This window comes from Spodoptera frugiperda, chromosome 24 (genome assembly GCF_023101765.2).
Source record: "Spodoptera frugiperda isolate SF20-4 chromosome 24, AGI-APGP_CSIRO_Sfru_2.0, whole genome shotgun sequence".
NCBI lineage: Eukaryota > Metazoa > Arthropoda > Insecta > Lepidoptera > Noctuidae > Spodoptera > Spodoptera frugiperda.
In genome coordinates, this window is record NC_064235.1 from 4,663,165 (window position 1) to 4,685,908 (window position 22,744).

At 41.2% G+C, this 22,744-nt stretch overlaps 1 protein-coding gene and 1 long non-coding RNA gene across 2 annotated transcripts in view; one reads left to right on the forward strand and one right to left on the reverse strand.

Annotated features, from left to right (window-relative positions):
- Positions 1–3,132: 3,132 nt before the first annotated feature.
- The window catches only part of LOC118278579 (protein mahjong), a 45,822-nt gene continuing 26,210 nt past the window's right edge, over positions 3,133–22,744 (reverse strand). Inside the window, exons 22-33 of the mRNA XM_050703831.1 lie at positions 22,333–22,457; positions 18,123–18,332; positions 16,165–16,372; positions 15,452–15,571; positions 13,692–13,995; positions 12,497–12,594; positions 11,781–11,858; positions 11,112–11,232; positions 10,146–10,303; positions 8,772–8,853; positions 6,499–6,635; positions 3,133–3,238 (exon numbers count right to left, since the gene is read on the reverse strand). Of these exons, the coding sequence (XP_050559788.1) occupies positions 3,158–3,238; positions 6,499–6,635; positions 8,772–8,853; positions 10,146–10,303; positions 11,112–11,232; positions 11,781–11,858; positions 12,497–12,594; positions 13,692–13,995; positions 15,452–15,571; positions 16,165–16,372; positions 18,123–18,332; positions 22,333–22,457 (1,722 nt within the window). The 3' untranslated portion in view covers positions 3,133–3,157. The remainder of the gene's footprint in view (positions 3,239–6,498; positions 6,636–8,771; positions 8,854–10,145; positions 10,304–11,111; positions 11,233–11,780; positions 11,859–12,496; positions 12,595–13,691; positions 13,996–15,451; positions 15,572–16,164; positions 16,373–18,122; positions 18,333–22,332; positions 22,458–22,744) is intronic.
- Positions 7,776–22,744, forward strand: part of LOC126912285 (uncharacterized) — a 129,568-nt gene continuing 114,599 nt past the window's right edge. Inside the window, exon 1 of the long non-coding RNA XR_007706912.1 lies at positions 7,776–7,958. This is a non-coding gene — a long non-coding RNA (uncharacterized LOC126912285). The remainder of the gene's footprint in view (positions 7,959–22,744) is intronic.

Below are 22,744 nucleotides of genomic sequence, written 5' to 3' on the forward strand. Positions count from 1 at the left end.
AAGAATGTGTGTTGCCATGTTCTAGCTGGAATATATACAAAATTTAATTATTCTACTAATTTACGTAGGTTAATATTACTTTATTCTTCTTAAAATTAATATCACCGCGTTAAATGTGAGTTTGAAAAGGAAAATACTGATGTTAATATGAATTTTTAATAATATCAGCTGCAAAAACAGCAGTTTGCAGAAACAAGCAAAACAAAAATAAATAATAATAAAAGAGATATTACTTTTTTTATGAAACACGGTAAACGAGCAGACGTATCACCTGATGGTAAGCAATCGCCGCCGCCCATGGACACTTAAAACACTAGAGGCGTTACAAGTGCGTTGCCAGCTTTTTGGGGGTTAGGAATTTAAGGGTTGTAGGGAAATTGTTAACCTCACTCACACAACGCAAGCGTTGTTTCACGTCGGTTTTCTGTGAGCCTGACTCCGGTCGACCCGGCCCATTCGTGCCGAAGCATGGCTCTCACACGCTTACTTACTATTCATTAACTTATTTACTAGAATAACAAACTTATATATCAGTAGCATTAGGATAAAATGTCTATGATAGTGTAAAAGATAATTAGTAGAAATATGTTTGCAAAAATTCATTACAATGGCAACATTAACTGATTGAGATTGAAATCATTCACTCCCGTTTTCCTTCGCTTTATAATTTTTCGGACAGCACCATCTAGTATCGAATAATTGAACTATTCGACCGTTACTTTCAGATATAAGTAATAATCTTCATTCTACAATGTTGAAAACTGTATGTAATACAAGTTGTTTACTGTAATTATTGTTTTTTTTTTAAACTTTGCTCCTCTCTAAGTTTTTCTGTGTCGTATGTGAGTTTACAAATATACAAGTTCACATACACATGACACCCAGACCCGAAACAACAATTAGTGGATCACACACAGAGTTGCTGCGTGCGGGAATCGAACCCGCTACACGGCAGCCAGTTGCCCAGCCACCACGCCAACCGTACAGTCTATTACTTACCTACTTCTTACTTACCTACTATTAACCGTAAAAATATCGCCAAGTTATTATTTTAGGTCGTAACATTTAAGGCTTGGGTAGGTAGTAGTATAAAAAAAAAGATTTCTAGTTAGATAGGTAGTAATTTATTTTAGGTGTCTTGTCGGTTGAGCAGGGAGTGAGTTTCAAATATCGAGATTATGCTTCAAAATTTACGTTTATTCTTCCAATTTGTCCATTTTTTTAAGTTTCCATAGCAAAACGATACGATTACTATACGATAGTAAAGTTATCAAAACCATTCGTGCTTGCGACATTTAGTTCCTTTTACGCACGATAGGGGCACACCGTTGTTTTTCTACCTAGACCACCCTAGACGCTGCTCTAGCGCAGTCAACGGCTCGAGCAGTCCGTGTATGCCACGCAACTGCTCGCGAGCGGTCGACGGCACGATGGAATTTCATCGTGCAGTTGACGGCTTGAAGCGGTCGCGACTGCTCGAGCAGTCGTGTGTACGGCAGCGAATGAATGGCTATAGTTCATCGCGCAGTCGCGGCTTCAAGCAGTCGGTTATAACTGCTTTAAGCAGTCCGTGTACGGCTGGCCTAACGGTGTTCATGTAATATTCGTATCGATGTAGACATTTTTCTACGTGCGTGCGTCCCGTATCGCATAGCGGCATTAACTAAACAAGCCCGTTTTTTTGAGGGGGGAAAGTCATCCAATTTCTTCTCTCGCCCTGTGCGAGGCGAGAGACTCTTACTGATAAAAAACAACCCTGTTCCTACTCCTGCCTGTCGAGCCCCGGTAAACCCGCTAGGTAGTCCGCAGCTCCGGAAAATTTGATATCTTTAGCAGAAGACGAAATTCGAATTCGGTCTGAAATTCACAACAGCTTGAATGTTGTCGAACTGGCTGTCCTGTCCGTGTGCCGCCGAATGACACCACAATAAAATTCATGCTTAAGAAACTTTTTTAGTGGGGTGGCAAATCATACAATAACTTTCCTTGCCTTAAGTGAGGCGAGAGGGAGTTAGGGCGCTTTCAATTTAGACGATTGGTGCCGGACTGCTGCCGCACGGTAGTTACGACCACGAGCCGTACTGCTGGCAGTACGACGTACATCGTCTTATTTGAAGAGATACGCGGGTGCAGTCCAATCGAATTTTACTGATTTCCATCGAAACCCAAACCGCGGGCTGCAACTCTATATCTATACTAATATTATAAAGCTGAATACAAATATTATAAAGCTGAAGAGTTTGTTTGATTGTTTGTTTGTTTGTTTGAACGCGCTAATCTCAGGAACTACTGGTCTGATTTGAATAATTCTTTTTGTGTTGGATAGCGCATTTATCAAGGAAGGTTATAGGCTATAAATCATCACGCCACGATCAATAGGAACCGAGCAGTGCGGGTGAAACCGCACGGAAGTAGCTAGTCATCAATAATTAGGTAGATTTTTTTAGGTATGCACGAAAACGTCTAAGAAACACAATGCGTTTACAGCACTAGCGAACAACGACTGAGACAGGTTGTTGCCGTTCCGCCAAAAGACGTGCGCCGCACTGCTGTCGCACGACTTTACGTCGAGACATTTTGTATGAAAATTCATAACCACCCGTGCGCAGTACGATACCCGGTGCCTTAGTCTGCTATTACAATTGTGTCAGAATGGTCGATCACTGAGCAGAGCAAGAGGGACGGAGCTATACAACCTACATAGCTCCGTCCCTCTCGCACTGCGGGGGAGGGGTATTCCTTACAACACGTTACGTAATATTGTTTTTCTTAAACACAAAATTAGGGTTTAAGGTCTTAAATACAAAGTTTATAAAAAATAAACAAAATAAGCAGGTGTTGCGGATTAAAAATCTCTTGTTTTATTTAGTATTATTACCGCAAAGCCAATTAAAAGTATACCAAGGATAAAAACTATAACATAACTTTTTGCAACTTTAGGGTAAAAATGGTCACTTGAGTGTTACGTAACGTTTAGAGAGGGGGGGAGGGGTACGGAAAAAACGTTATGGTGCGTTACAGAGGGGAGAGGGGAGTCAGAAATCTTCAAAAATTGCGTTACGTAATACTTGAACGCCCCTTTACGGGGGGACCTACTAGACTACAGGGGGGTTACAAATAAAAAGCCGTTGCAACTGGTCAACATATATTTATTGCATCAATCCAGCTCGAACTCGATGATGTCGCCGAGCTCCAGGTCGCCGTCGCCGTCGCTGTCGCTGCTGTTGTTGTCTGCCGCCTGCGACACGCGACATAGAACATAGCATTATTCATTTATTAACTAGCTATACACCGTGTAACAAAAAGGGGGTATACATATGAAGTACACAGCTTCTAGATAACAAACGATACGGAATGGGTTTTTTAAACCCATGTTTTGAAGGAACGAAGTTATGAATTTTTCCAATACATAAAATTCCAGAAACTGAACATCACAATTAGGTAGATACAGGTACTATGCGATCAGATTTACAGAAGAAATGTTTCGTAATATTAGCGGGTGTCCCCTGTAGTGTGATATGTTTGTATGATTTATAAAATCAAGAACCATGCGACACCAAATATTTGGTACCAAATATTTTTTAAACGTATTTTGAGCTGAAACTCCCTGTAGAGATTCTATTCAACTGTATTCTTCAGTGCTTCTTGATGTATATGGGTATTTTGTTACACGCTGTATAGAATAGAATCAGGCGTTACTTTGCGGAAATCCATGCTACACTAACAATACAGTAAGATTTTTAGTTTTAATTCCGCTTATACATGTATTTTTTAACATGCGGTGTGCAGCACCGCCCTCCCGCCCGCAATTAAATGCGAAACAAAAGCCTTTAAAAAAACTTTCACCCCACACTAGGATTTTCTCCTGTGTCGTGGGTGCGTTTACGAATATACAAGTTCACATACACATGACACCCAGACCCGAAACAACAATTTGTGGATCACACAAAGAGTTGCTCCGTGCGGAAATCGAACCCGCTACACGTTAGCTGGTTGCCCAACCACCACCAGTTATAGTCAAGTCTAAATTGAAAGAACCCTTGTAACGAAGCCATGCAGGATAAATACAGATTAAAATAAGGATGATGACGGGGTATGAAAATTAGCAATCTATTTAGTCCGTCAGTTACGTAATGAAAATATATTAGACACGTATTTTTTTTATTGCTTTGTCATAATATAAGATAACAATACTTAGATAAAACGAATCAAAGTTTAGAGGTGGTACGTGTGTAATGTTTTAAAATAATTTACCAGACGGGCATTAAAATAAATATTAATCATCTACCCTATTTCTGAGGAGGCTGACAAATTCATAGGTCGGAATTAGGTAGAGTTATTCATGTGATTTTTTGATACTGATTTCATACAGCGAAAGAATAAAGTGGATATGCCTCAAATCCCGAGATTAATTTTGAAGAGCAGAAAAAATCCCGTGATTTTTAAATAAAAAGTTATTTACTTTTACACAATTTAAACTACTTTTACACGACGTTGCCAAACTTACATCAATGACATCGGACGTCCAAAGATGTTGCCACATTTGTAGTTATGTCTATCTCTGACGTTTTTATTATTATTTAGTTGTATCATTGTTGGCCACACGATATTGTTCATTAGAAATCTCAGGAAGGTCCACATTAATATCAACATTTTGATGGAAGTACATAAATAAGTCTACCTAATTCCGACTTATGCTGATAATGAATATGATATTATTATGCAAGTGTGGGAGAGCCATGCTTCGGCACGAATGGGCCGGCTCGACCGGAGTGATACCACGGCCGAGCAGAAAACCGACGTGAAACAACGCTTGCGTTGTGTTTCGTTGTGTGAGTGAGGTTACCGGAGGCCCAATTCCCCCCTTCCCAATCTTCCCCATCCCCATTCCCGAACAACAACCCTTAAATTCCTAACTCCCAAAAAGCCGGTAACGCACTTGTAAAGCCTCTGGTGTTTCAAGTATCCATGGGCGGCGGCGATTGCTTACCATCAGGTAATACGTCTGCTCGATTACAGGCATGTTTCATAAAAAAAAATATTCTACTGGCCCCTCACATGCAATTTACTGCACTAGCCGTAAGCAGAGCCGGTTTATACCTAGAGAGCGCCATAGGCAACCACCATATAAGCCCCTTACTATGGGCTGGATTCTGATTGGCCTGCTCCAATGAACCAACCAATCAACACCCGTAGTACGAGTTTCCTTCACGTTGGATGAAAACGCATCGAGAGCGCGTTCGGCACTCTGATTGGTTGGTTTAAGTCTTGTTCGGTTGACACTCTGAGAGCCGAACGCGCTTTCGTTTCGATTACTTTAAACGTGAAACAAACTCCGTTGCGAATGGACCAACCAACCAATCAGAGTGCAGAAGGCGTTCTCGTTGTGTTTCGATCTCGTTCAACGTAAAACTAACTCGGAGCTACGAATGAAAGCTGGTAAACCAACTAATGGTCAAATACGTCGAACGCGCGCTCTTTAAGACGCGCTCAAGAATAGTTTTGTCACTACAAATTCTTTGTAAACGACAGAGATGGTAGGATATTTAAGTACAACTGCCTCGTTAGCCGAGTGGTTGCCGGGCTCGGGTTCAGAGCGCCGATCGCGCTCTCGTTGCGTTTCAATCTCGTTCAACGTAAAACAAACTCGTAGTAGGCCCTCTGAAAGCTCATGGTAAGCGAACTAATGGTCAAATACTCAAACGTCACTCAATTTTAAGACGCGCTCAAGAATAGTTTTGTAACTACAAATTCTTTGTAAATAACAGAGATAGTAGAAAATTTAAGTACCACTTAAATCACACACACACAACGTCACGCCTTTTTCTCCCCGAAGGGGTAGGCCGAGGTGCACATTAATAATCAAGTAATGCCGCTATACAATGTACACCCACTTTTCACCATTAGTGTTATAAGTCCAATGTCGGGGGTGAGCCTATTGCCATATACTGGACACCAATTCCAGACTCTGTGCTACTACTGAGAAATTTTCGAAAAACCAAAAAGAGCCCAGTAATACTTTGCCCGACCCGGGAATCGAACCCGAGACTCCTTGTTCGGCAGTCGCACTTGCGACCACTCGACCAACGAACCGGACCCAGTCATCATCCCTATTCTTTGTAAATGACAGAGATAGCACGATATTTAAGTATAACATAAAATTGAGCAGCATTTCAGTATTCGGGTGTAAGTAGGGTTGCCAGATCGATTCTTGCTGTTATCGGGATCAAACAGATTTTTCGGGATTTTAGGTTTTTAGTCGGGAGAAATATGAAATTGAAAATATAAAACATACCAACAATTTTGGTTAAATTTTTAACTTCAACGCAGTTTCTTATAAAATATGCCTATACGTTTTTTAGTAATAAGTTTTTTCGCTGTGCGCCCAAGTAGTTTGCAAGTGTCGAAATGACGAAAAATTGGGGAAATCCCGCCAATTACCGACTGTCTGGCAACCCTAGGTACATAAGCCATGTAAGCGAAGCATGTAGAAATTACCGAGTCATCGTCGTGTCGACTCACCCGTCGGCGGCGCGTCCTGCGGCGCGGGGGCCCGTCCCCCTCCTCGTGCGACGACGAGCCCGAGCTGTTCCCGTCCAGGCCCATCACTGCGTTGCGCAATAGAGATGAGGCCACTGTGCCATTGGGTCCATAAGAAATATATTTCTTTGTATAGCGTGTGTCATAAATGTGGGAATATTTAGCTTTTAGCAGCGGCTCAAAAGTCAAAACATTTAACCCGTTAAATGATACGCAATGATGGAACGCAGATCTACGCGAGACACAATGTGTTTTCTATTGTGTCTTATATACCGACATACAAGTGGTTAATCCAATTAAATCATATACTTAGATACTTTTGTAACGTCAACAAAGAAATAAGATGTCAGTGAAGCTAGGTGTTCGTTCCAAAGAGAAGCTTCGAATGGAGAAGAATGAATACTAATATTATAAAGCTGAAGAGTTGGTTTGTTTGAACTCGGTAATCTTCAGAACTACTGGTCCGATTTGAATAATTCTTTTTGTGTTGGGTAGTGCATTTATCGAGGAAGGCTATAGGCTATAAAACATCACGCTATGACCAATAGGAGCTAAGCAGAGCGGGTGAAACCGCGCGGAAGTAGCTAGTTTTATATAAAACCGCTACACATATGTAATTCATTACCGAAGCTATATATTTATACCATTATATACTAAACGTTTTATTCCATTTATGACACACGCTGTAGTAGATAGGAGACATATGTCCGAATACTCAAACGCTACTCAATTTTAAGACGCTCTCAAAACTAGTTCTGTCCCTATCAATTCTTTATAAAATGACAGAGATAGCACGATATTTAAGTACCACTTAAAATTGAGTAGCGTTTGAGTATTCGGGCGATAGTACCGCAGATACAATGTAGTACTGAGGGTGTTTTCCACCAGAGATGTGCTATGCTACGTTGCTGTGGATGCGTTTGGCTTCCACCAATCATATTCATTGGTACACAGAGTTTAGCACTGGTGGAAATGGACTTGGCTATGTATATATTTTATATAGACGGTTAAAAGGAAATAGGGTATAACCGACAAAAAACGAAATGTTCAGGAGAGCCATTTAAACTCGTCGGTCGTCGAAAGAATACTAGTATTCTTTTGAAAATATTTTTTTGCTAGGGTATAAACGCCAATGTCATCGTAGATCCATGAGAGTAAGCGCATTCGAAAGAGCGAGAAGAAGAAAATTTTATGTAGGATAGCATAATAAACTCATTTTTGGCCAAAATGTCGCTTATACCCTATTTCCTTTTAACCGCAGATATGGAAAGATGATTGCTATGGACGGCTTTCTACTATCTAATCGAGCTGCTCATCTTCCTCGCACAGCTACATAGCTTAGTATCAGTGGAAACGGTCACATAGTTTCACAGCTTAGCTGTTACATCTTCGTAGCATAGTTACATAGCACATCTCTGGTGGAAAAGCACCCTAAGGGCCCGTTCACACAGACCGACTCGGAGAGGAGAGCAAATTATTATCACATTGAAAACAGAGCTTTAATTATTTATATTAGGGTTTATATTTTAATGTGCACGGTTTTTGTCATTAATTTCATATCAACAAATTTACTCATTCATTAATTTTTGGTAACGAAAGTTTGCAATAAATAGAATTCTAGTATGCAATCTGCGAAGTTTTTTCGTTCGTTCTTTGAATTAGAGTGGTCTGTGTGAAAAGAAAAATGCGCACCGATGATCTCCGAGCCAGTCTGTGTGAACAAACCCTTAAGGATACGATAAAACAACGATCTTCACCGATCAGTACCCTTAGTACGAGTTTGCTTTACGTTTAAAGTAATCGATACAAGAGCGCGTTCGGCGCTCTGATTGGCCGGCTCGCAAAAACCAGCCAATCAGAGCGCCGAACGCGCTCTCGTTCCGATTACTTTAAACGTAAAACAAACTTGTACTAAGGGTACAGTATGGTTGTTAATTATAAATCGTCGGGGATAGTGCAAATCCGCGTAACTAGCATTGGATAATTCCGCGTATCTGACAAATGTAGCCAATTTTTATTTCGCGTTCATTTCACGTAAGATAAGCACCCTTCTCGTTGACGTGACTGGTAAAAATACAAAGAATGAAAATTGAGGCCATTTGCTCTTAAAATAACGATATTAAAGAGTTTTAACCTGCCCCTGTAAAATTAGATCAAATGCAGATACGCGGCCTTTACCTATGGTAGATCCACGGTTTTGCAGTATCCCCGACGAAATACGTAATACTTACAATCATCATCGTTGTCAGACCCTGAGTCAGATCCATCATCGTTCTCCGACCCTCCCGCCAATTCCTCTTCATCGTCCTCCTCCTAAAAATTAAATAGTTAACATTTAGAACGTCGTCTCACTCCTGACAAGTTGGTGGATTGAATTTGAACCTTAGGAGGTGGCTTTACGGTTGCTTTTTGCTGTGTGGTTATTTTATTTTTTTATTTTATTTATTTAGGGACAATTAACAGCCACAATATACAATCCATACTAATAAATTGACAATAAGTGTGAGTGATAACAATATTGTGGCCCACTGCATTATCCACATTTTAACAAAAATATTAGGTAATAAGTGCCACCAAATGAGCATTATTAATTCATTAAATACGATACATAACAATGGTATTAAAACATTAAAAATAAATAATTAATTAAAATACTGTAGAACGAAACAAAATCAAATCACCATCATACTCACAATAAACAATAAAATTATACATAAATCAGGTTATCATAGAGTTAAGTCGTTTAAATTTTGGCTCTTGTATCTTATCTTAGGAAAGGTATTTAGTAGTACGAAAACTAACCAATCAGAGCGCCAGACGCACTCGTTTCGATTACTTTAAACGTAAAGCAATCTTACTAAGGGTACTTTATTTTAATTTTTATTGAACACGCCGGAAAACGAGCAGCCGTATCACTTGATAGTAAGCAATCGCCACCTTCCATGGGCACTTGAAACCAAGTGCGTTGCCGGCCTTTTGGGAGTTAGGAATTTAAGGGTTGTTGGTGAATCGGGGATTGGGAAGGGGGGAATTGGGCCTCCGGTAACCTCACTCACACAACGCAAGCGTTGTTTCACGTCGGTTTTCTGCTCAGCCGTGGTATCACTCCGGTCGAGCCGACCCATTCGTGCCGAAGCATGGCTCTCCCACACTTAAACTGTACAGTACTCTCAACGGATCTTGGCAGGTCTGAACTACGTGCAGAAGGCTGCGCAATAGGTGTAAAGGGTCAATGGTATTTAGAAATGGTCAATCTCTAGCCTAGATCGCCGCCCCCGCGCCTCGCCTCATGCCACCATTTGGTTCTAAAAAATATTTATTGCGCAGCCTTCTGCACGTAGTTCAGACCTGCCAAGATCCGTTGAGAGTACTGTACTGAAGGTAGACTACTCACAGCATCATCGTCGTGGTCCCTCTTGCGTCCGACGTCGTATATCTTGACGCAGGACTCCTGCATCTGCTCGAAGTAGCTAGTTCCATAATAAATAGACTACTCACAGCATCATCGTCGTGGTCCCTCTTGCGTCCGACGTCGTATATCTTGACGCAGGACTCCTGCATCTGCTCGAAGTAGCTAGTTCCATAATAAAAGAAAGACTACTCACAGCATCATCGTCGTGGTCCCTCTTGCGTCCGACGTCGTATATCTTGACGCAGGACTCCTGCATCTGCTCGAAGTCGCCCATGTTTTCGACCAGCGATATCTGCGTGCCGTACCGGGATATGCCCAGCGCGTATATGTTTCTTTTCACGTCTATCGTTGCTGCAAATTCATATTAAATATGTATGTAAATACATTTTAATTAATAAAATATATTTTTTTTTTTTTTTTGAGAGAGGACTGGAAGGATATTAGGGAGGCCTTTGCCCTGCAGTGGGACGATTATGGCTGAAATCTAAAATGTAAATCTTTTTTTTTTTTATATTGTTACGCCTTTTATCCCCGAAGGGGTAGGCAGAGGTGCAGATTATGGCACTGTACAATGTACACCCACTGTTCACAATTTATGCTGTAAGCCCCTTGTAATAGATGGTGATCCTATTGCCATGTACCGTCCGTTCGAATTAAAAGACACATACCTTTAACCGATATAAAAAATAGCTCTCTGTAACCGGGAATCAAACCGGAGATTTTATCTCATATATGCAACGTCACGCCTTTTATCCCCGAAGAGGTAGGCAGAGGTGCACGTTACGGCACGTAATGCCACTGTACAATGTACACCCACTTACCACCAAATGTTTTATAAGTCCCGTGTAATAGGGGGTAAGCCTATTGCTATATACCGGACACATTTCCAGTCTCAATGCTACTAATACTGAGAAATTTTCGAAAACCCGAAAAAGGCCTAGTAATACTTTGCGCGACACGGGAATCGATCCCGAAACCTCTTGCCCGGTAGTCGCACTAACGACTACTTGTAACGCCTCTGATGTTTCAAGTGTCCATGGGCGGCGGCGATTGCTTACCAACAGGTGAATGAAAAACTATCTTTGAGCCAGGGATCAAACCGGAGATTTTATACCTATACAGATACATATAAAGTTGTAATACGGCAATAAAAACTCACCTATACTAGAATAGTCGTACGGGTCTAATGTCTTGAAACTGGTATCGAACTGACTCCTCTCCTCGGCGTCCTGGTCGGAGCAGACCGCGTACAGCGCTGAGCATGTAGGGTTAAATAATACCTGCAAATATAACAAACATAGTATATGTAAACTATATATAAGAAAACCGCCATCAAGCTGCCTATATTTTTTTGAAATTTTTAGCTAAAACCTACTCTAAAGTGTAACAAATACTTATCTGAAAACCGCATCAAAAGCGGTTCCGCGGACGAAACCTCTTTCTTTTTTTAGAAGATTATATGGAGTAGGGAATTAAATAAAAATAAACAATATTTAAAAAAACAAACAGAACCAATTTTCGTTACCAATTCCAGTTTATCTACGCCAGGCAATATCCCTAAAACCTTTTCCTAAGTCTGAACACCGCATCAAGATCGGTTCAACCAAACGCGAGATAATCGCGCACAAACATACTACTACATTTTTTTTAATTTGGTTAATAAATAAAAAAACAGAATTTCTCTCACGTACACCCTAAAAACCCCCAAAAAGGTTGGCGATGCACTTGTTACACCTTTAGTGTTTCAGGTGTCCATAGGCGGCGGCGATTGCTTACCATCAGGTGATCCGTCTGCTCGTTTGCCGACCTATAGAAAAAAGTATCTTACCTCTGATTTGTCTAACGTAGGCACCGTCCTCAGCAGGTGAAATGTTCTAAGATCCCAAACTTCTGTATTTGATATAACCTGGAACATACAACAATAGGGATGATGACGGGGTATGAAAATTAAAAATCTATTTAGTCCGTCAGTTAGGTAATGAAAACATATTAGACACGTATTTTTTTATTTTGTCATATAAGGTAACAATACTAAGATAAAACGAATCAAAGTTTAGGAGTGGGAGCAAATACTTCATTTCTCCGTATAAAACGTAACTAGAAGAGACGACGCGCGATATTTCATTCAAATCTATATATTATCTTAAAAAGTATTTTGTTTCCGTAAGAAAATAACAAATACGTGTGTAATGTTTTAAAATATTCTACAAGATGGACATTGAAATAAAAATTTGCCATCTTCCCTATTTACACGGAAAGGAGGATGCCAGAGTTTCTATAAAATCTGGTCGCAATTCCAATAGCTATATGTGTTACAAACTACTAAAACTACCATGTTTAATAAAGAATACCTCAGAACGGACTAAGATTTGGAACTTGGCGCCATAGTAACTTTTATTCAGCTCAAAATTGCCTATGCAATGATGTAACACACATAGCTATTGGAAGGTGGGACCAAGATTTGCATCCCCTTTAATCCCGATCCCCTCACCCGTTCTGACGTTATAGAGTGACAAACATACACACAAACGTTCGCGTTTATACCTCTAGTCCGTTCGGATGGAAGACGCCGCTATGTGTTTGATTCAATTTGTCGAACTTGTGTATCTCCTTGCCGGTGTTCACGTCCCAGAGCACACCGTCTGCAAACAAACATACACTACATAGTATAAAACAAGTTTATATCCCTATGTATGCTTAAATATTAAAAACTACCGTAAAACGGGGTGAATAGAAACAAATCAGGGGTGAATAGGAACAACATTTTATTGTGTTTTCACGTAATTTAGAACTGTTTACACCATTTTAATATTTTTTATTAATTCATTATTAAAACCAAAAATGCTCTATTAAAACCAAAAACATGAAAACAAACTAATAATCCTAATAGTGTTTTTTCTATTCACCCCTGAGTTTCTATTCACTCCATTTTACCGTACGCACCGGATTTTGATGCGTTTTTTTAAATATACACGGTGTAACAAAAAGAACCCCTTTTTGTTACATATCATATCGTATACATATCAAGTTCACGGTTTCTAGACAACATAACAAACGATACGGGAAGGGTTTTTATTTTTCATGCGAATTAAAATTAGGTAGACAGGTACTAGGCGATCAGATTTACAAAAGAAATGTTTCGTAATTAGCGAGTGACCCCTGTAGTGTTGTGACACGTTTGTATGATTTATAAAATCAAGAACCATGCGACACCAAGTGTTTGGTACCAATTCCTTTTTTTAAACATATTTTCAGCTGAAACTTTGTGTAGAGAAACCGCTTACTGTCAGGACGGCAAAGCAAAGATGTGGCCGAAGACTTAAAAAGTATCTATTTACTAAGGTTTCGAACCCGCACCCTCATGCATGAGTAGCGAGCGTCTTAAACCTCCGGGCCACCATGATAGGTCACAGATTACTTAAGTGTGGGAGAGCCATGCTTCAGCAAGCAATGGGCCGGCTCGACCGGAGTGATACCACGGCCTCACCGAAAACCGACGTGAAACAACGCTTGCGTTGTGTTTCGTTGAAATGAGTGAAGTTACCAGAAGAGGACAATATTTACCCCCTTCCCCCTATCCCAATCTTCCCAATCCCCGATTTCACAAGAACCCTTAAATTTCTAATCACCACGTAGGCCAGCAACGCACTTGTAACGCCTCTGGTGTTTCAAGTGTTCATGGGCGGCGACGATAGCTTACCATCAGCTTTCAAATCATTCCAAAATGACCAATACACACCTGAAAGCACTAGTTCATCAGTCGGATTGAAGGTGGCCCTGTTCTTGGCGTACTGGTTACTGATGGCCGGGGTGAGCGTCATCAGCTCGCGGCCCGTGCGCGTGTCGAATATCGTCGCCGTCTCGCCCTTGGTGCCGATTATACGCTCGTCCGACATCTTCGAGAACTCAACGTACTCTTCATTGTCTAATTGAAATCTGAAAGATGAAAAAAAAATTTTATTTATAACGTATTCATATTTTTTATTTAATAGTGGTCGCCTAGTGGTCGAAATAAGACCATTACGACCTAATTTACAATACCACTTAACATACGTTCAAGGATAATTTTTATTTAACGAATTGCTATTGTTGTGTAGATTATTATTGGGAAAATTCAAATTAATTATTCCGGCGCTCATGAACAGGAAAACTCTATGACATATGAGACGTGTTTGAATATCATCGCAATGTCATGTTGATTTTGACGTTCCAATTGTCAGAATACGATCTAGATACTATGCATGGTTAGTGTGTACAATAATGTTTTATTTCATTGATTTAATGTAGTTTAGCATTATTTTTGAAAAATATTAGCGTTCTGCACTTCGCCTACACAAAACTATAAGTGTACCAAATTTTATGCTCCTACTTTCCGCGCAATTTTCGTAAAAAGGGGTCTAAAGTGTTTTGGGTCACGTATTCATATATATTACATATTTCAGTCCTACGTATATACCCAGACCGAAATGTTACAATTACTCATCAGAAAATAAATAGACTATAGCAGTTTTTTTTCTATGGAATAACCCGGTAAACGAGCAGACGGATCACCTGATGGTAAGCAATATCCGCCGCCTATGGACACTTGAAACACGTCAGGCGTTACAAATGCGTTGCCGGTCTTTCTGGTTAGAGCTTTTGGGTGTTAGGAATTTAATGGTTGTTGGGGAATCGGGGATTGGGAAGACTGGGTAAAATCATCCAATAACTTAATTTTCCAGTACCCTCTCTCACACAACGAAGCGTTGTTTCACGTCGGTTTTCTGCTCGGCCGTGGTATCACTCCGGTCGAGCCGGCCCTTACGGACTAGAAACCACCCCGTTCCTACTGCTGTAGGTCTACTCCGGTTTTCGAATGCGAAGTTTCGTTTAATCTTCGGCCGTAGATTTTATTGATTTACTAATGAAATTACTTAAAATAACGTTTTATTTTTAATTTCAAATCAAAACCTATTTATTTATCTTCATTTCATTCGTTTATTTTGTTCCCAAAAGTTCGCAATAAATGGAATTGTAGTATGCAATCGGCGAAGTTTCGGACGAAACTTATGTCCGAATACTCAAACGCTATTCAATTTTAAGACGCTCTCAAAACTAGTTCTGTCTCTATCAATTCTTTATAAAATGACAGAGATAGCACGATATTTAAGTACAACTTAAAATTGAGTATCGATTCTGTATTTGGGCGTTAGTTTCGTTAAATTAGAGTAGAGTAGATCCCCTGCTTTTCGGACTGGAGCCCCAGTAAAGTAGGTAGTTAGTCTGCAGCATATTATGTACTAGCTACTTCCGCGCGGTTTCACCCGCTCTGCCCGGCTTCTATTGGTCATAGCGTAATGTTTTATAGCCTATAGCCTTCCTCGATAAATGGACTATTCAACACAAAAAGAATTATTCAAATCGGACCAGTAGTTCCGGAGATTAGCGCGTTCAAACAAACAAACAAACAATCAAACAAACAAACTCTTCAGCTTTATAATATTAGTATAGATGTGTTACCTGCATATGGTATATGTAAGACTCGTGAACTTGGTATGAGTTCTCCTCGATCCCGCTGAAGAGGTTGAACACCCGGATGTCGCCCGACGACGTCGCCGCCAACAGCTGTTGTTGCGTCGGCTGCAACGCAAACATATTATGTACTTTTTTATATACATTTCTAAAGGAATTACAGTACTTTAAACAAAAATATACGTAGGTAGGTATTACCTAAAAATTACAGTTTAATCACGTAAATTAATGGAGAAAAGGTCTATTAGTACGCTACGTGACGTCGCCGCGTCTGCGCACGCTGCTCATGATAAAGAGTCCCTCTGTGACTCGAAACTAGTAGAACTTTTCTCGTGATTTATAGTTAATTTAGTATGTCTCACGATAGTTGTTAGGGGCCATCCATTAATTACGTCACGCATTAAGGGGGGATGTCGACTAAGTGTTTCTTTATGTAACAAAGGGGCGGGAGGAGTCTTAAATTTCATGACGTCACGTTTCAATTATTATAATCTAACTGTTAAAACACAAACTTGGAACTATTATCAAAAAATCTAGATGTTAAATTATAAAATGTGACTTCATAATAGAGAGGGGGGGGTCTCACAAATGTGACTAATTGTGACAAGGAAGGGTGAGGGGGTCAAAAATCATGAAATTAGTGACGTAATTTATGGATGGCCCCTTAAAAAAAATTTTAGGTATTGTAGTCTTGTACATACATGGAACAGCGTATGCGTGAAATACGCGTCGTCATCTTGAAGGCGTAACGTCCGCACGGGCGCGAAGTGCGCGTGCACGAGGCGGGCGTGCGCGCGGCGCGCCCCGCCCAGCCCGAGCTCGCGGCGAGCCACGCGGGCTAGCAGCGAGTGCTCCGCTCCACCGCCTAGTAGGCCGCCGCCGCCGCGGGGCTCCGGGCATTTGTGGGGTCTGTAACAGAGTACAATGTTACATACACGTACAAATTGCAACGCTAACTAGTATACACCAACACATCGACACAACAATCGCTTTTTTTTTATGAAACATGCCGGTAATCGAGCGTACGTATTACCTGACGGTAAGCAATCGCCGCCGCCCATAGACACTTGAAACACCAGAGGCGTTACAAGTGCGTTGCTGACTTTTTGGGAGTTAGGAATTTAAGGGTTGTTGTTCGGGAATCGGGGATTGGGAAGATTGGGAACGGGGGAATTGGGCCTCCGGTAACCTCACTCACACAATGAAACACAACGCAAGCGTTGTTTCACGTCGGTTGTCTGTGAGGCCGTGGTATCACTCCGGTCGAGCCGGCCCATTCCTGCCGAAGCATGGCTCTCCCACACTTAACTTTGCTACACAATATACCTGTGTGGGTATCCCATAGTAATGTGCATAAAAACGTTCGTCTATTACGCACACATTGGTATACATATACTACAAATTTTGTGTCATACATACATCACATCATCAACAACCTATAAATGGCCACATGGCCAAAACCTTCTCACACTGAGAACGTTTGTGCATTAATCACCACGCTTGCTCAATGCAGGTTGGCGATTTCAAACTATCCCCAAGAAGCTGCTAGGGAGTGGAACTCCTTGCCGGAGTCTGTGTTTCCTGATGGGTATAACCTGGATGTCTTCAAAGCCCGAGTGAATAGGTTGCTTATGGGCAGACGTGCTCCATCGTAGGCCGCAACATCACTTACCATCAGGCGAGATAGCGGCCAAACGTTATTTAACATAAAAAAAACATACACGTACATCACATCATCAACAGCCTATAAAGGTAAGCGTCCACAGGCCTGCATCGCACGCATCGGACGAATCGCATCAAACGGATTAGTTATTCACTCTGCGTCCACTGTATCGACAGTGTTCGGATTGCCGACGCAAGTATTAGCAATTGGATTCCCGATGCCAGTTTCACTCGGATTTTTGGCATCGCATGCAACAGATTTTAGTTTGTCTTGTATAGAAACTCATACAACTGCGTCCACTGATCCGCATCGTACGGACCGCATCATCGGCAATGCCTACATGCGATGCGTACTGATGACGTCATATGGAATGCGATCAATACATACGATGCAGGTCTGTGGACGCACCTTTAGTTGGTATTAGGGTATGTACGCACTATGCGGATAGCCGGAATGCGGACAATCGTCCGGTTAACCGTAGTCAAAAAAATGTATGAAAAATTAGTATTTATACGGACTGTCATGCGGCTGCCGCTCAACCGTTGCGGTCGTTTGCAGCACTGCGGCCCGACTGATGATCATACGGACGGTTGCTATACACGCGCTAAAAACGGACGCAATGAATTTCGATACAGCAAAGTTTATAATTGAAATAAGGATTTTTTTTTACATTTAATGGGTCGACGTTTGGCCGCTATCTCACCTGATGGCAAGTGATGATGCGGCCTACGATGGAGCACGTACTGGATGAACCCAGTACCTTTTTCTTTGTTTCTTTTTCTTTATATAGCGCAAGTAAATATAATAAATAGCTGCGACTTCTTCAGCGTCCATCTTCGAAATGGTTCGATGAAACCGCAACGTTATCCTATCCGCACTTTCCGGTTGCGGTTGCGGCTAGCCGCCGCCCGGTTAACCGCAGTTGCAACCGCGTCCTGCGGCTAACCGGACGGTTCAGCATTCCGGCTATCCGCATAGTGCGTTCATAATACTCACTCAAACAAATTGAATTGTGGACACGTAGCGACGGGATTCTTGCAAAGCGAATGTTGGTTATAGAGGTATTCCGTGATGATGGTGTGTAAAGTGACGCGGTGCTGGCTGGGGGCCGGCTCCCCTGGGGGGACGCTCAGCTGCTTCTGCAGGGACCGCTTGTGCTCAGACGTGGGGGTCGACACTGTGTTCAAAGGCGGATTTTGTACTTTTCTGTAACAAAATAACAAATAATTATCTTATATTCTTATCTATACTAATATTATAAAGCTGAAGAGTTTGTTTGTTTCTTTGTTTGTTTGAACGCGCTAATCTCCAGAACTACTGGTCCGATTTGAATAATTCTTTTTGCGTTGGATAGTGCATTTATCGAGGAAGGCTATAGGCTATCAAACATCACGCTATGACCAATAGGAGCCAAGCAGAGCGGGTGAAACCGCGCAGAAGTAGCTAGTTATCTCATATACTTATTACAACATGTCGCGGGCAGAAGCTAGTATATTTTAAAGCTCAAGAGCTAATCTCTAAAACTACTGGTTACAATTGAATAAATATTTTGTAATAACGGATTGCTCGGTTGGCTGAAGAAGCTTTTCGAACCCAGTAGTCCGGAGCCCCGGTAAACCCGCTATGTAGTCCGCAGTTCGGTATTGGCTGGAATGGCTAGTACTAAGATCCAATTCTTTTCTTTTTTATTTTAATACACTTCACTAAATTTTTCTTCTGTATCATGGGTGGGTTTACAAACGTACAATTTCATATACACATACCACCTAGACCCTAAAAAATATTTTTTTATGGAACACGGTAAACGAGCAGACGTATCACCTGATGGTAAGCAATCGCCGCCGCCCATGGACACTTGAAACACCAGAGGCGTTACAAGTGCGTTGCCGGCCTTTTGGGGGTTAGGAATTTAAGGGTTGTTGGGGAATCGAGAAGATTGGGAAGGGGGAATTGGGCCTCCGGTAACCTCACTCACACAACGCAAGCGTTGTTTCACGCCGGTTTTCGGTGAGGCCGTGGTATCACTCCGGTCGAGCCGGCCCATTCGTGCCGAAGCATGGCTCTCCCACACTTCAAATAATATCTAAATAAAAGTGTTCCGTGCGGGAATCGAACTCGCTTGTATAATCGCAGTGCTTATATTATTATTATATTTAAAAATACCTTTTGACAACTAAATTGACATCCGTACGAAGCCAGGGAGGATCGCTTGTATAGAAAAAAAACATATCAATTGTTTTAACTTAATCTAAATACACGATTTTATTATAAACATAGCGTCATGCAACATATAAAATTATACGGGGGATGCTCGACTAGTTTCAAGTGAGATGGGGAATCATCGTAATCTATACTATAATAATGTGTAAAGCTGAGCAGCTTTTTTAATTTGTTGGTTTGTTTGAACACGCTAATATCCGGAACTACTGGTCCGATTTTAATAATTGTTTTTGTGTTGGATAGTCCGTTTATTGAGGAAGGCTAAAGGAATGCGTAGCGTGATGAAACATCACGCTAATGACCTATAGGAGCTGACAGTTGGCGATTTAACCGTGCGAAAGAATGGCTATGAGTAGAGAGTAATAGGAATTGCACTAGTTTCCTACAGAGTCAGTGAAATTATTTCGACTTTACAATACAATAAAATATTCTAAACTAATCACACTTTCATTCATAGATTCTCTAGCTAATTTACTAGAAATAAATCTGCTATTTGACGTAAATATCGTCATAACGCACTATTTCATACAAAATTCATAGAAAATATCTTTTCTATAATAAAATAAAAAAAATGCGTGGCAGCATGTTGGTCCGGCTCCACTGGACACTCGCTCACACTAGACAATGCTCAAATACGATCACTAGTTACACGTTAACTTACACCCGTATTCACAAACGATACTATGCGGTTCTTAGTGCGCGCGAGCGCACAGGGCCCTAAATCTAATTCATAAACAATACTTGAGTGACAGCTGGTACTATGCGTCCTTCAAAATGAACGCACAGCTAAAGTAGCCTGCCAGCTGTTTTAAGCAACGCATAGCCATTGTCAATGGCAATAGATGTCACAAGGTTTATTTCTTGTTAGAGAAATATAAGTATTTTTCGGACAGACAGACAGTTGTGTTTAGGGATCCCGATTCTGTTATTGTATCCATATTTGTGAATATAAAACCAACACAAATATTAACAAAATTGTTCTTGGATACCGGTAACTGTTTATGTTTTGACGTTGTTGTATGACAGGCTCAAAATTGTTCTTGGATACCGGTAACTATTTATATTTTGACGTTGTTGTATGACAACTCAAAATTGTTCTTGGTTACCGGTAACTGTTTATGTTTTGACGTAAGTTGTATGACAACTGATATGAACGTCAAGCAGCGACGTGAAATACGCAACATACGAGAACCAATCACAGAGCTCTATTCAACGCTACGGGTTTGCTTAGACAAGGATCGCTTAAGTATCGTTTATGAATTGAAAGGCTTGCCAGATGTTACGCAGTGAGAAATGCCTTACTTCGTAGAGCGTTGCTACTTCACTGAGGAAAGTATCGTTTGTGAATACGGGTGTTAAAGTATTAATTTATTCCAATGCAGTCTAGGGATCCTGTGGCATCAAGCAGATATTTTTTTTTATGTGAAAGATTAAATTATATATTATTATTATTTGTATAGAAGCATTATTTCAAAATTGTAAGTGTACATATGTGGGCACTATGTTTGAAATAACCCGCTATTTTATTTTCTTTACAAATTGGTTTTATTGTCCCGTTAGTTTTGACGTATTGTAGTTACATTGTTCCTACATATATATACAATAGATAAATAGTGTATCAGACAAATTGTAAAAAACTTCTTTTTTAAAAGAGTAACGATGGAGTTTCTTGCTCGTTCTTCTCCATTCGAAGCTACACTTTGGAACGAGCGCCTAGCTTCACTGACAGACAGACTGACGGACAATTCAATTTGACGTTTCAAAAGTGCCTTATTTAGGATTAATTGAAATAAATGCTTTGACTTTTTGAATATTGAATTCGACTAGTGAGAAACTAGCCTATTCTATTCTATTCTATTCTAGTCTAACTTGGTCTGTGAAATCGTATGTTTGTAAACGAACCAACGTCATAGGACGAAATACTTGTAATAAGTGTGGGAGAGCCATGCTTCGGCACGAATGGGCCAGCTCGACCGGAGTGATACCACGGCCGAGCAGAAAACCGACGTGAAACAACGCTTGCGTTGTGTGAGTGAGGTTACCGGAGCCCCAATTACCTAATCTTCCCAACCTCCTATTCCCTAATAACACTTAAATCCCTAACCCCTAAAAGGCCGGCAACGCACTTGTAACGCCTCTGATGTTTCAAGTGTCATGCATTTTATAATTACAAGTCTTTTTGCGCCGTATATACTTTTATTTTTATTTTATCAATTATATATGTTTATTATTTTTGTAATCAGTGCAAATAAACTATTTTTCTTTCTTTAAGTGTGTGTAATTCAGATTGTTAGATGTTGTTCTAAGCAAAGCGTGTAGAAGCCCTCAGATCTCATAATTGTTGGTCACCGGGACCTCCGTGCACGCCCGGCCACGCTGCAGTCGCAGGGCGCCGCAACGACACGGCGCCGACACGGACACGCTACGGTCTCCCTCAAGCGCAGTTCTTTCGTCATCGGGCTTATTACTCCGTTTGCATAAAATCTATGCTCGTAAGGCTCACAGTTTAAAAGGTCTAAGGGCGTGTCCACATCTCGTCACGAATCGTCAATGTGGAACGGTGCGGTAACGTGCCACGTTAGGGCCGGCGCCCAGTGCCGGCGCGGCACGGCATGGCACGGCCAAAGATTTTAATACAAATTAAGTTATTTTGAACCTTATTTCAATGAATTCATGTTACTTTATTTTGATACCACGATACCGCGCGGCATGACGCAGGATGCCACGGCACGCCGCGGGATGTCACGGCGCGCCACGGGATACCCGGCTGCTGCAGATGCCGTACCGTGCCATGCCGGCAGTTGGGCGACGCCTTTTGACGACGTCGTGACGTGGAGATGTGGACAGGCTCTAAGCGTATCAGGGTACATCAGCACGCGCGTGTAGAGTAACCGTTGTAAAGTGAATAACCTCAAATCGTCTCCTTGATAATTATCAAGGAAACGATTATGTATGAGTCTGATATGATGATGATGATGATGCTCACCTGAGCTTGATGACGGGCGGCAGCGGGCTGGCGTCGTCCACATGCATGGTATGCGAGGAGTTGAGGTCCACGCTGTCGCGGTGCAGCGAGCCACTGCTGTTGGCGCGGGACACCGACAGCCGGGGCTGGACGAGAATGGAAACAAATAAATAATATTATGACATATTTTTATAAATCGTCACGCCTTTTTTATTTCCGAATCGTAGGCATATCGGTACACATTAATACACGTAATGCAACTGTGAAATATGCTTTTTTGTAATAGGTTAAAGCCTATTGCCATATAACCAAAGGCACGATGCTAGACTTTGCTATAAATCTGGCTGATAACTTCCATAGATGTTTGTTACATTTTTTGAAGAAAATTACTTAATTAACTAAAAGTTACGCGGAGCGCGGACTCCCTCAATCA